Source organism: Pangasianodon hypophthalmus, chromosome 24 (assembly GCF_027358585.1).
Source record: "Pangasianodon hypophthalmus isolate fPanHyp1 chromosome 24, fPanHyp1.pri, whole genome shotgun sequence".
NCBI classification, from domain to species: Eukaryota; Metazoa; Chordata; class Actinopteri; order Siluriformes; family Pangasiidae; genus Pangasianodon; species Pangasianodon hypophthalmus.
In genome coordinates, this window is record NC_069733.1 from 10849324 (window position 1) to 10863509 (window position 14186).

The 14186-nt window shown below is 38.0% G+C and overlaps 2 protein-coding genes across 2 annotated transcripts in view; both read left to right on the forward strand.

The window, feature by feature from the left end:
- Positions 1–268: 268 nt before the first annotated feature.
- Positions 269–2189, forward strand: LOC113537121 (uncharacterized). Its single transcript, XM_026931446.3, has one exon. It carries the CDS (start codon positions 717–719, stop codon positions 1401–1403), a length of 687 nt encoding a protein of 228 aa, XP_026787247.3. The 5' UTR covers positions 269–716; the 3' UTR covers positions 1404–2189.
- Positions 2190–9903: 7714 nt separating this feature from the next.
- tmem8b (transmembrane protein 8B) overlaps positions 9904–14186 on the forward strand; it is a 123866-nt gene continuing 119583 nt past the window's right edge. The window contains exon 1 of the mRNA XM_026931052.3: positions 9904–10097. Within this exon, the coding sequence (XP_026786853.1) occupies positions 10013–10097 (85 nt within the window). The 5' untranslated portion in view covers positions 9904–10012. The remainder of the gene's footprint in view (positions 10098–14186) is intronic.

Consider the following 14186-nt stretch of genomic DNA (forward strand, 5'->3'; position numbering starts at 1 on the left):
CTACGGACAATTTGGAAAATGCCAATCAGCCTACAACACATGTCTTTCAACTACAGGAGGAAACCAGAGTATCCGGAGGAAGCCCCTGAAGCACGGGCAGAGCATGTATGGAATATATACAAGTATATAAAGAAATATATACAAGTATAAAAAGTAAAGAAAAAAAAGTAGACCAATATAAAAACAGATACAATAACCTGTATAATCAGCACATTATTGCCTATATCCAACATGTATCTGCAGAACAGATGAGCAAACTAGTAAATGTATGTTAGAAAGTTACAGTAGTACTATATTGCACTATAGTTGAACAAGTGCACTGGAAAGAAGATTTAGTGTCTGTATTAACTGTTTATGAGGGACATGTTTGGCGTGTTCCTCATGCCTCATACGGCGTTTTTGTGTGTATTAAAGAGCACAAGACGGGCGCACAATTTTAGGGCGCTTATGGCCCCTTTGGTTTTCCACACACGCGCTTTGTTAACGCGTATATACGCACGTACAGCACGCAGTGACTCCGCGCGCCACGGACAAGCGACGCGACGCGCAGACCGCCGCAACGCTCCACTGCGTGTCGCGCGCGTGTGCGGCGCTGCGCGTCAGTACGCGCTGATTGGTGGAGCAAGGAAGCACATCCGTCAGCGTATCCGGAAATGTTGAGACGAGACCCAAGAAACTCTGGAGCAAAACCACACTAAAAACAGCGTAAAAGCCGAATGGGGCAGTTTGAAGATCAGTTGGCAGAAGAAGTGCGACGTTATAAGCACTTATACGACCCTTCTTCAAAACATTACAAGCACAGTGACGTGATGCTGAAGTCCTGGAAGGAAATAGGCAAAACACTGGGCGAAGATCCGGAGGTGTGCATGAAGAAGTGGAAAGCAATTCGAGATAAATTTGTGCGCTTGAAAAAAAAATTCAAGACCAGAAATGGGGACTCCGGGCCGGATGAAGAGAAAGAACCGGAGTATTGTATGAGGTTGTCGTGGCTCAATGGGTTTATTAAACACCGAGACACGAAGAGCGACTTGGTGCCTAAGAGCGAGGTGGGAGAGTGGAGGCGGACTGCAGTCCAGCACGCGACCTGTAGCGACGACGACGAGGACTCCGCGTGCACGGAAGTGTCGTCAGTGAGCCAGCCAGTCAAGAAGAGGAAGCGCGCCTCCAGAGGGGAGGACATTGTGGACAAAATATCAACTCTACGTCAGGAAATGGTGAACTGTACGGCTCTGGTGTCCCAGCTGAGCGCCATCACTGAATCCCGACGGAGTAGCGACGAGTTTTTCACCTTTGCCCAGGCTGTAGCAGACTCTCTCCGGAAACTTCCTCCTGAGCGCGTGGAAGCTACCAAAGTCAAACTGTTTACTGTGCTTGGAGAAGCTCATAATGCAGCTGGACTTTAGGGAGGAAATTAAAAAAATATATAAATACATATATACACTCCTGGGCAAAAAAGAAAAAAGAAAGGGCCAAGCCCAAAATGGCAAATATTAAGCTTTTATTGGTCTTAACAACAAATCATTGGTCAAAAAATGAGCAGGAATTAAAGAAATGCACTCCTGAGCCCTCCTCCACCATTTACTCTTTTACTTTCACTGCAGTGAACTGTTGGGGTTAAAACTAGATACAGGAAAATTCACTTATATAGCCTTGTACACAAAGGTAAAATCATGAAAATTCAAACTAGCACATGTCTGGGTGTAGAATATTTTCCAAAAAATATCTTCTGGGATTTTATTTCTTTTTTTCTTAAAAGATTAGTGATTATTTGGTTATCTGCACACCTGATGCAGCCCATCAAGGACCACAAGATTAAACATTTAAAGAAATCAAAAGGAAAAGCTCTCCCATACTAACTTCCTTTATCTATTTGTTTAATTCTTGCTAATTTCCTGACCAATGATTTGTTGTTAAGACCATTAAAAGCTTGCCATTTTGGGCTTGGCCCATTTTTTTATTTTGCCCAGGAGCATATATATATAATATATATATATAAATATATATATATATATATATTACACACACACGCACATAATTCTGTTGTTGTTTATGTTTTTGTGATGTTACGCACAAGTACCTAACAATCCCTGTTGTTCAACACATTTTCCTCTGTTCTAAAAAGGAGCTGCCAGCATTCTTACACGATAATACATAGTCGCTATTTTTATATTAAACTAAATGGTTCACAACTTTTAGTCTTCTGAAAGTTTAATTTATTTTTGTGTTGGTGGCTCTTAAAGCATGAACATTTATCCACAGTTTTAGTCAGATATACGTGTGGCGACCTGGGAAAACCCTTCATATGGTGAAATTGTTAACAGTTTCTACTCTAGTTCTGAAAACTACAGAGTGTCCCAAATGTCTCCATACGTAGAGGACTATGTACGCCAGCACTACGTCGGTTGTGCCTTCATCAGTACATGTTCGTGGACGTCCACTCTCTCAGTTGGTCCGCAGCACTTCCAGTGTTTTTGAATTTGTTAATAAGTTTGGAAACAGTGTCAAATGTGATGTGCTTGCCATGTTTCCTGTTAAAGTCCATCACAACCTTGTGACAGCTTCCTGATCCAGCCATGACAATGATTTCAATACGTTCTTCTTTTGTCAAAGGATTTCTTAAAGGCTATCTGAAAAAACTGTATAATATTGTATAATATTTTGCTAAAAATTGTTAATTTCCCCTATGTATGGAGACTTTTGGGACACCCTGTACAAGTTTTCCTGGACTAAAATATCTTTCTCTTTTGTGATTACAAGTAAAAGTAAAGCATTTTAAAATCAGGTTACCCCTAAAAGTTACCCTTAAACAGAGAGAACAGCATATGAAAATTCCATTGTGACTGTGGCACAGGAGAATCATGGACATTTTGACAGCCGATATCTGATTGCAAACTGACTTCACTGGGATAATGTCTGTGCTGTGTGAGGAAATCACACTTTACACTTAGCACTTACACTTAGAAACACTTAGCTAGCAAGCTTTTAGACATCTTTAGGTAGACTATTGTACAAAGTTGCTCCTTACCCAGTGTGATCTTTGCAGAAATCATAGGCAAGATTAAATAGTGAATAAAAATCCACATTGTTTTGGTGAAATATATTTCTGTTTTCTTAAATTGAGCCATTAAAGTATGTTATAGGCAGAGAAAAACAGGCTAAAACCAGATTCTTTGACAGTTCTCAAGAAATTGAGGGGATTGCTCAGACTGCCACACATATATCCTTGGAGAGTTGAGTATTTGTCATATTTTAATCCATTTACAGTATGTTGAATCAATGACTCATTCTGTAAAATGATTAAAATAGGACAATGTAATTGACTTGTGTATGGCGGCCAATGGGCCTCATTCATTGATCTTTGTGTAAAGTTGTGCGTAAATGTTTGCTTAAACCAAACTAAACTAAAATTGTACGCCAAATTTAAAAATTTTTTTGTAATTGCTGATTTTCTATGTATTCGTGTGTATATGTTGATAAATGGCCAATCATTCATAAACCCATTACCGGGTGTGTGCATGCCACAGCTGATTTGCATTTGGTGATGCCCACAAAACTCCATAAAAAGACCAAGTTAAGAGAGTGGAAAGTGCAAAATGGATACGGAATGCCAAAAAAAGGAAAAATTTATCTGAGGCAGAAGTGAAAGTATTTTTGACATGTCTACAAGAATAAAAAAAAATATTATTTAGCAGGGTATCCAAAATATGGAGAGAAATTACAGAGGTGTCTTCCATCCAGTGCAATATAAGTGAGGTCCAAAGAAAATGGTCATGACCAGACATTAAATATCTGTTGCCTGCTAAGGGCATTATGTGATCATGTGCTAACTCTTCAATTAATATTAATTCTGCTATTTGCACAACCTCGGCGTATGGCTCCCATCTGCCCAGACTAGCCCATCCTTCTTTTATACAGTAGCATGTCATCTTAATTTAACAATTAACCTTATTTGTCTTAAAATGGATTTGGGTTAACTTGCTGTCTTTATATATACAAAAGTCCAAAAGTCTGAGACCACTGGAGAAAATGCTTCTGTTTGACCTTATGTTTCAATTTAACACAAAGATGTTCATTACAAATGATATTATCAGCAACAACCTGAGTGAAAAGTAGAATCCTAAAAATATGTACATGAAATTCAGAATTTCTTATTTGGTATGCCACCTTTTTGCTTTAATGACAGTGTACACTTGAGCTAACACAGACTCCACAAGTTTGTATAATTGATTTGGATAGTAGATAGTATAATTGATAGTTGATTTGGAGTGGCCGAATCAACAACTTGGTACATTCTTCAAAAGAAGGAATGCACTGGCGAGCTCAGCAGGTCCTGGAAGACCACGGAAGACAACTAAAGTGGATGATTGCAGAATTCTTTCCTTGGGGAAAAAACAACACTTCACAACATCTAGCCAAGTCAGAAACACTCTGGAGGAGGTAGGCATATCATTGTCAAAGTCTACAATCAAGAGACGCCTTCATGAATGTAAATACAGTGTGTTTACCTCAAGATGCAAAGCACTAGTAACACTCAAGAACAGAAAGGTCAGATTAGACTTTACTAAAAAAAAAAACTCTAAAAAAATGCCTGACCAGTTCTGATGCATGATTAACCAGAATGATGGGAAGAGAAGAGTATGGAGAAGGAAAGGCAGGGCTCATGAGCCAAAGCATGCCACATCATCTGTCATACGTGTGGAGGCAGTGTTATGGCATGGGCATGTATGGCTGCCAATGGAACTGGGTCACTGGTGTTTATTGATAATGTGACTGCTGATAGAAGTAGCAGGATGAATTCTGAAGTGTACAGAGCTATACTTTCTGCTCACATTCAGTCAAATTCTGCAAAACTGATCGGACAGCTATTCACAGTACAGATGGATAATGACCCAAAACAGAGCTTCTTAAGCCAAAGAAATGGAATGTTCTTAAATGAAGGCAGAAAGACCCACAAACAACCAGCAACTGAAGGTGGATACAGTAAAGGCCTAGCAAAGCATCTCAAGGGAGAAAACATTCAGCATTTGGTGATGTTCATGGGTTCCAGATTTCAGGAAGTCATTGACCTCAAAGTCAAATTTGCATCCAAGTTTTAAAAATAATCCTTATATTTATGATTATGTTATTTTGCCCAATTACATTTGAGCCTGTGAAAATGGAGGGACTCTGTGGCTGCAAATGGCTGCAGTTCCTAAACAGTTAATAGAATATTTTTGGTAAAACCCTTGAATTAAAGCTGAAAGTCTACACTTCAATCTTGATTGCTTCGTTCTTCATTTCAAGTCATTGTGGCGGTGTACCCTAAAATGTATATATGAGTAGGACCTGACTGTATATATATATATACAGTACTGTGCAAAGGTCTTAGGCACATGCAAAGAAATGCTGTAGAGCAATGATGCCTTCAAAAATAATGAAATTAAATGTTTCTACAAATACTATGAAGAGCAGTAAACAGTAATAAATGGAACAAAGTCAATATTTGGTGTGATGATCCTTCACTTTTTAAAAAAATAGTAGTCTCAGGTACAATTTGTGCAGTTTTATAAGGAAATGAGCTGTAAGTGTTACTGAGCAATTTGCAGAAGCAGCCACAGTTCTTCTGGAGACTTTGACTGTCACACTTGCTTCTTATTTTTGCAGCAAAACCCGGCAGCCTTCATTATGTTTTTTATTCTGAAAAGTGGTCTCTTATGTAATATGCTTCTTTCTTTACTGACACACAAACATTTTTTCTGTAACATTTAATTTTGTGCTGGAAAACTAATGTTTGGAATCTAAAATGTTTTTGTATTTTGTTCTGAATCAATAACGTAGAAGTCATAAAATCTATAACAAAGTTTGTAATAAAACATAGGTGCCTAAGACTTTCGCACAGTACTGTATATATATATATATATATATATATATATATATATATATATATATATATATTTACACACACAATACGTGATACAATAAAACTTTTAAATTAAATTTACAAAATACACAGCAGTTCTTCTTGTTCCTCATGATTGTGATTATCATACAAACACTAGAAAACAGCAAACAGCTAGAGAACTGAATAGATTGTTATTTAAAATATGGTTCACAACATATTGAAAGTGTGTGGTTTGAAAGGATTCCTAGGAAGTGTATGCTTCACTTCCCAGTGCATGTGAAATAGAAATTGATGCAGGATATAGAAAATGCAGCAGGACAGATGGAGTTATGTTTTTACATGTGAGCGGTAGTACAGAAACACTTTTGATGTGAGCTGGCTTTTATTGAATTAACCTTTAGTTTGTGGTAACATTTTTAAAAAGAAAAGAAATCAGATGATGCATGGTATTCAGATTGGATTAGATGGAGTTTAAAACATTCCCAAATTTATGATCCATAACAAACTGCAGTCATGATTATCAGTGAACAAGATCTCTTTGAAAGGGGAGAAGGGACAATCTTGTAGTAAACTTCGCAAGCCAGCTAGACAACTCATACTGAAGTAAACCCTACATATAGAGGTGCTCACATGTAGTTGCTAGGGGGTTGTCTGTCAGTGTGGTTTAACACATAAAAAACAAAAAAACTCCCACTCAATTAATCCCTGTTCACATAGAGAGAAACATTAAACTGGCAAGAATAGGTAGGTCAGTTACACAAAACAAATATTATTAAGCAAAATAAAAATTTATTTTGTAGGTTTGTACATAACATTAAATTTCGTTGGCCATGTCTCAGTACTGTATTCTGCTGAAGCACCATTTCTGAAGGCCTCTGAATGAATCCCAACAGATCCCCCCAAACTCCAGCAGCATGCAAAGCCCTAGCACTTGACAGAGGCCCAGGGTCAACACGGCCATTGACATTTGCCACCCGCGCTCTCCATTTCTCATCCTGAATCTAACCAGATGTTGGAATTTTGGGACTCCAGATGTGCTTGTGACATCAGTACAGATGATGTAGTTGTGGAGGGCAACACATACCTCGACCACATCCATAATCTGTTGTGAGAGGAACACTATGGGAATATTTCATGCTGCATCTGGAGTGCCTTTGTCTTGCTGTGACAAGAGTGGTGAGGTCCATGCACAAGCCTGGAACCTGTAAATGGAAAACAATATCATTTACAGTCTCTAGATAAAGGTCATGCAGTAAGGCAATGTAGCAAAATATCCTACTCGGGCCTTTACAACCCCTTTATTTCCTTCAACCAACAAAATCTTTAAAGATTAATAATAGGTAGGTTTCAGGGCAATATGGGCACAAATGGTGCTTAGGTATATTGTGTAAACATTTAAATTCTCCACTATCATATTCAGTATTTTGTTTCTTCTATGCATTTTTTTTCTATTACAGTGCAATGTGAGACTTTCTTATTTATTTTTTGCTTCCTGTACAGGCTGGTTTGCTACACTGAGCATGAAATGAATGAAAAAAAAAGTAACTCACCTTGACAGCTGCACCATTACAACACCTCATTAAGTTTCTTCTGTTGTACTTCTAACTCATTATCCAGCTTACATTAAACACTGTCCATGTCACTACAGCTTTATTCAAGGTAAACAAGCTGTATTAATAACCTAGGGTTAGTTAAGTAATGAAATCATTGAATTGTAATTAAAACTTAACATGCTTAAAATGGTTAACTTACATGCCAAAGACACACGTAATCATAGAATCTTTTTTTTTTTTTTTTTTAAACAATGGCCTTGGTGTGTGCAGGTTTAAAACGAGGATTATTAAAAGCAACCATGACCCAAAAGATTTATGTTAACCCCATGACCTAACAAATTAATCTATTTTTAACATAACATAAATAACCTACACTTACAGAATAATTAATGCATTGTTGATTTTTTAAGCAAAGATAGGCCAGCCAAATGAATATATGTCCATGTACACAATAAGCCAAATTTTATTCAAATAAAAAAGGCATAAAATGTGTTTTATATAGATTAACCTTTAGCTTCAGATCATCTTCTGGCTGCATACAAATGAGTGCATGTCAAATAAATGTCACCTTAACATTTCATAGATACAGAATGGCTCACATGCATTTTTTAATGCTCACAACTGCGATACTAAGGGAAAACCAATGTTGCTTCTTTGTTTAGATATCATTAAAATTTATGTACTGTTATATGAATGCCTTGTCTTGTCATATAAGGTTTTCAAATGCTACTGTAACTAGAAATATCTGCTCTTCACCACTCCATCCTGTTTTTATCTTGATATTTCTAGTATGATCAAGCTGTCTCAGCCAAAAGACCAGAATGGCCTTGGTCATAGTCTCCCAGTATGTTCATGCTGGCCAAGCTGGCCTCTCAGCATGATTCTGTTCCCTCACAAGCTAAACCAGCAATAAGACCAGCATTTCCCAATTTGCCCCTTAAATGGTCTTGCTAGTCTTCCAATATTCTCATGCTGGATACATTGGTCCACCTGCGTAAATATGATTTCTTACTAGCTAAATCAAATTAAAACAACAACTGTACATGAGCAACATGATTACCATATAGAACTGGCTCCATAACACACAAGTCATTGGATCAAAACCTTCCCTTGCTGAAAATAGGCACTGCTTGCTTAGTAGTGATGGCTCTGGGATATAGAATTTAAATCCCAGCAATGAGAAAGTGTCTCTGTTTGGTCTTTTGACTATCAACTGCTTCAGGGACCCTGATCCTAACCCCAAATCTCAAAGACTTTGTTGTAATGTATTGTGTAGGGTGGCAATGTGTTGCACCAGGTGGCATTGTTGCCTCACAGCTCCAGGGTTCCAGGTTCAACTCTGAGCTCTGGTGATTCTCTGTAGGGACTTTTACATTCTCACCATGTCCATGTGGGACTTTCTGCAGGTTCTCTGGTTTCCTTGTACAGTCCAAAAACATGGCGTTAGACGACTTTTCTACTCTAAATTCCCCCTAAGAACGAGTGTGTGTCAGGGATGCGTCAGGATGAACAGTATTCCCTGGATCCACTGCAGCCCTGACCAGGATAAAGCAGTTACTGAAGATGAATACCTGCATACTGTATGTGTAGGCATATTTCTAATGACAATCTCACATATATGTCTAATGATTATCTTACATCTTGCCATTTTACATATATTTTGTCTGAAGAAACCAGGTGCAAACAAACCAGTCTGCAGTAATATTAAAAGCTGTAATGATTACATAATATTACTTTTAGTTGTGTGAGATCCAGATGTAGGATCCAATCAGATCTGTGTAATTTATAAGCAATTTGACTAGTTTTAGTCTATGTGCAGTACACCTTTAATCTGATAAAGTAGTGTATCTGGTGTTGAGGTGCTGCTTTTGATTAGCAGACACAGTTAAAGAATCAAACCAGTGCTGGATCCTGTTTCTTTTCTACTTGTGTCAGTAATAACATTTTACTCCTGTTGCCCTGTAGGGGGCAGCATTGATCTCCTTTCCACAGCGAACTTCCTGACTACAATGCATCCATCTTTTGATGAAAGATGATTATAAAAATTTTGATTATAAAAATAAAGACATGACTACTATGCACTCTGTAGACACTGTAGCTCAATATGGAGATGAGCTCTATTTACATGTTACATGTATAACATATGAGAAAAAGTTTATATGTGTTAATATGTAACGAAATATAAATGAATGAAGAAATAAATAAAAATGTTGACATTTAACTAAAACAACAACAAAAAGTATTTTTAAGACTTTTTTTTTTTTTTTTAAGACGAAGAAAACCTGAATCTTATCCGCTACAACAAACCCACGCTAATTTCCTCTAATTCCCTGGAGCGGGTTTGACTGACAGCTTGCTCCTCTAATGAACTGCTTAGGAAAGCGCGCGCTCTCCAATCCCAGCGTCTCGGAGGAGGAGCCTTCTCGGAATCGCTCCCCCCGCCCGCCCCTCCTTCCACCTGACGTCATGCGCGAGCGGCCGGTCCGTCGCGAGACGCGAAGATGTGGACGGGCGCGGTAATATAAACTGGCGGCCAGCCGTTTAAAGCCGGTGAAGCTCTGGTCGTTTTTTAATCGCGATGCGGCGGCTCGGAGATGTGAGGTCGGAATCGGGCCGCGTGCAGCTCCTCGTGCTCGTTTCCGCGCATCTCTGCTCCATCACAGGTGAGTCCGTTACCGCGAGATGTCCGGTGTTGATGCGGAGGAGCTGTCCTTTGTGCTGGTGCTGAAACACTTCGCTCATGTCGCTGGTAGCAGTAGCAGTGCTGTGTTGTGGATATTTTATTGCTCATCATTTCGTTTGATGAACGTTGCTCTGTGTGCAAAATTCACAGTAACGACTAGTGTGTTCTCCGAGCTTTACTTTTACTGAAACGCACTGATGTGTCCAAATAAACTGGCAAACAAAGTAAACATGAGGTATTTCCGAAGTATCATGATAAACATCAACATTAGTGACAACAATGATAAACCTAATTCTAACCTCTCTAAACACACCACTCTGCTGAGTATTTGAAAAACATTAAAAGTCAAGACAGACACTGGAGGATTTTTTTTGTCACCTTTATACCTTCCTTTCTATCTATCTGTATTGCTGCAAAAAAAAAAAAAAAAAAGCATGACATATAAGTTGTGTTCTTACAGTCACATTAATGGATGAGATCTGAACGACAGCTTTTAGTCATCATGAAGTGACTTACACAAACATCTAAAACTAATCATTAAGTAATCATTATCAGATCTTAAGCTATTTGTGTATAAAGGAATTGTTTTTCTGTGCGCTTCTAAGTGTTATTCGTTACGTCCTGTGTCTGAATGTAGTCTGTGGTAACAGTTGTTCTCCCTTCTTGGCTTTTTTTTGTCTCAGTGTGATTACTCTGGTTAAATAAAGATTAAACAAGCAACAAAAACAAACAAACAAACAAACAAAAAAAGAGACTGTAGCATATGTAAAGAAATTCCTTACACAAGAAAAGTCCCCAGTGTGGGCTGATATTTATGTTAAGTAAATTATTAGTGTAAATCATTTCTCTCACAGGCTGTACAATGTTTAATTCCGAAAAAGCCACCGTTCACGGTTTACATCGATATGTAGATCATTCGTACAGATACAGACAAAGATAGCAGATGAGATACTAGAGTGAGAGAATAATAACCTTTACAGCGTGACAGTGATTAATGAAGCCCACTGTTGACATTAGCCTCTATGTAGCGAGCATGAAATCCCCCATGTGAAGCCTAAGACATACATGAAATCATGGTGTTCATCTGAGACTAAAACACTGATGGTGTTAATTCAACATTAGTCCATAAGGAAATTGACATTCTTTCATTCCTATGAGATAAAAAAAAATCCAGCATGTTATACGTTATACTGCATGATTAATGCTTCTAGGTTTCTAAAGGGGATCTGTGTATACCCTTTTCTGAACAGAATCCCCTCCGTTGTACATTTCTACATGCAACCTTCCTAAAGACAAACCAAAGAACCCTTTGAGGAAGTAGATGGAACCTTTTTTTTCTAAGACTGTGGAAACTGGCCCTGGCTCTTACAAAGCAAAGATGTTAAAGATCTACCAGATGTTGCTATGCTGTTATATTTAAAAACTGAACATTATATGTTGGGCTTAAAACTGACATCAGGTCACCACTTAAAAGGTAGCCTTTAAGAGCCAGGATGGAGGAGGTGCAGGCGGATTGCTTGGATCACCTCATTCTGTTTGGTTAGTATCATTTTACTTTTTTAATTCACAGTATTAGATGTCCACGTGTTCTCCATTAATAGGCAGTGTATAGTGGTTTGATCGTACTTATGATTTCTTCATGGGACTGAAGTGTGAATGATCTTATTTCTTTGTTAAACAAAATGTAGAATTATTAACACATGGTACCTGCTGAAGGAGACTATCAAGTTGAGTGTTGAAGAAATTCATAAACACTATTGAACTGATAAACAGTGCAATGTGTGATATGTGACAGTGAGGGAACACAGAAACCATATGCAAAGCTCTGCCGTTTACTCACATTGATTGCGGTATCGATGAGTAGCTAGAGCACGGTGATCCGCAGAGGCACACATAACCACGCTAGAATGATAAGCAGCGTGGTCTCATGGGAGAATGAGTCACAGCAGACTGAACGTGGCAGTTTAATCAGATAGACTTCCATGGAGAAGCAGATGTCGACAAAGATCTGTGTGTGTATGACTCTGTTCCAGAGAGGACACTTCTGCCTTACTGCTCTGCATGTCCATATTGCTCAGATAGACGGGTGGCAAATTAAAGAAAAATCAACATGAATAAGTGTCTTGGTAAGGTGTCGAACCACCATGAGCCGCCAGAACAGCTTAAATGTACTGTTTGGCATAGATTCTTCAAGTCTCTGGAGGGAGGAATAGCATACTTCCAAAAGATATTTCTTTAATTGGTGTTTGGATTGAGACCTGGTGACAGTGAAGACTGTAGCATATGATGTACACCTTTCTTACTCATAAATCCATAACACCCAGTGAGCCCTCGTGCCCTTGTGCCCTGTGCTTGGGGGCGGAGTCATCCTAATGAAACCACTCCCATCAGGTCAGAAATGTTTCATCATAGGATAAAGATGATCAGGCAGAAGAACTTTGTATTGATTTGCAGTGACGGTTCACTCTAAGGTCAAAAGTGGAAATGAAACACGCATAACAGAGCTACCATTTTTTCCTTTAATTTGTCACCCATGTGTACAACATGCTTGGTGGGATAATATTAGGCAAGAGTGGAAAGAAGGAGAAAAAGGAGCGCGTAAGAGAGGAATGGGGTTACAGTGGTAGTATGTAATTTTATTTTCCGGGTCAGTGTGGTTTTGAGCTATTGTTCAAACAAGTATGCAAGGATTAACTGAATCATGTAAAGTTTAATTTTGACTAATATTACCAATCTTATTGAGATCTTGAAAAAGCTCTCATTTGAATGAAAAAGCTCAACGTAGAAGCATTGTCATTGCCCTTCTTAAGATCTGGATTTGAAAACTGGTAAAGATGTTTTATAAAGATTCATTAAAATTTAGATGGGGTGTATGTACTCTTTGGAAAAAGGTTTCAGTGGATGGGTACGAATTCTTAGCTTTCTAAACGAATTTTACCAGGAACCCTTATTGATATGAAAACACTGTTGAAGGCTGTATACAGAAGAACCTTCAAGGGTTCAGGATTTCTTTTATTTTTCAATGAGCATCAAGCACTAAATTGTCATATATACAGCAGAACATTAAGCTTAATTTATGTAAAAAAAAAACCCACCAAAAAACCCCAGCAAGTAATGAAAAGGACCTACAGGCCAGTGAAATGTAATATTATGTCTTTGGCATAACTCTTCAAGTTTCTACATAGAACGCTAGGATAGAGTATGTTCTTACATTCTTAAAAAAAAAAAAGGTTTAACAGTCTAAATGATTCTTTCGTTTTTCCCTCTCAGATATCTCTTAATGTTTATAGTACTTTTCTACAACAGTGTGTTTCTCTGTCATAAAGGGTTCCAAAAGAAGCAAAGAACCCTTAACTATTCAAAGAACCTTTCTTATTTAGAGAAGGTTTCAAGTATAGCATTTTTTTTAGGAAACTATGATCCTTAACTGTTCAAAGAACCCTTTTTGTTTGAAAAGTGTACTTATGAACTTCCTGCTTTGCGACAGGTTTTTTTGGTCTCTTGCCAGCTGAGAATGAAAGCAAATCTGTTTTTCCTCAAATCAAGGAAATTACCCAGGAGGTACCTTATATTAAGCATCAGAACATTATTTAGCTCTTATGTTTGCTGCGTTATCCCTGGAGCTTCAGGGAAAGTGTGCGAGAGATTAGTTACTTAATCATTGGTGAGACAGAAACACAGCTTGTCTTGAGCTTGTTCTGCTGAATGTATGATCGTATGATGAGGCTGAAACCAATTCATCTGGTGCAAAATCTGTTCCAAGTTTCAGAAAACTTGTGATTCGGAAAAGATAAATAAATGAATCATGATATTAATCAAAATATACCATCCAATGTATATTTTTTCCTTTCTGCTGTTTGCTGCAAATTGTTTTGTGCCACCACAGCTGGAGATATTTTGAACCTGTCTTCGCTCTCTTTAAATTTTGTGTCTTTCATGAAATAGTTTAAGCCAACAAGTGTCTAGATCTTGTAATTAATACACAATAATTACCCTGCTCAACACCACTCCTTATCTATCTCTGTATTTTAATAAAAATTCACGTCTAAAGTATATTTATGGAATGAAG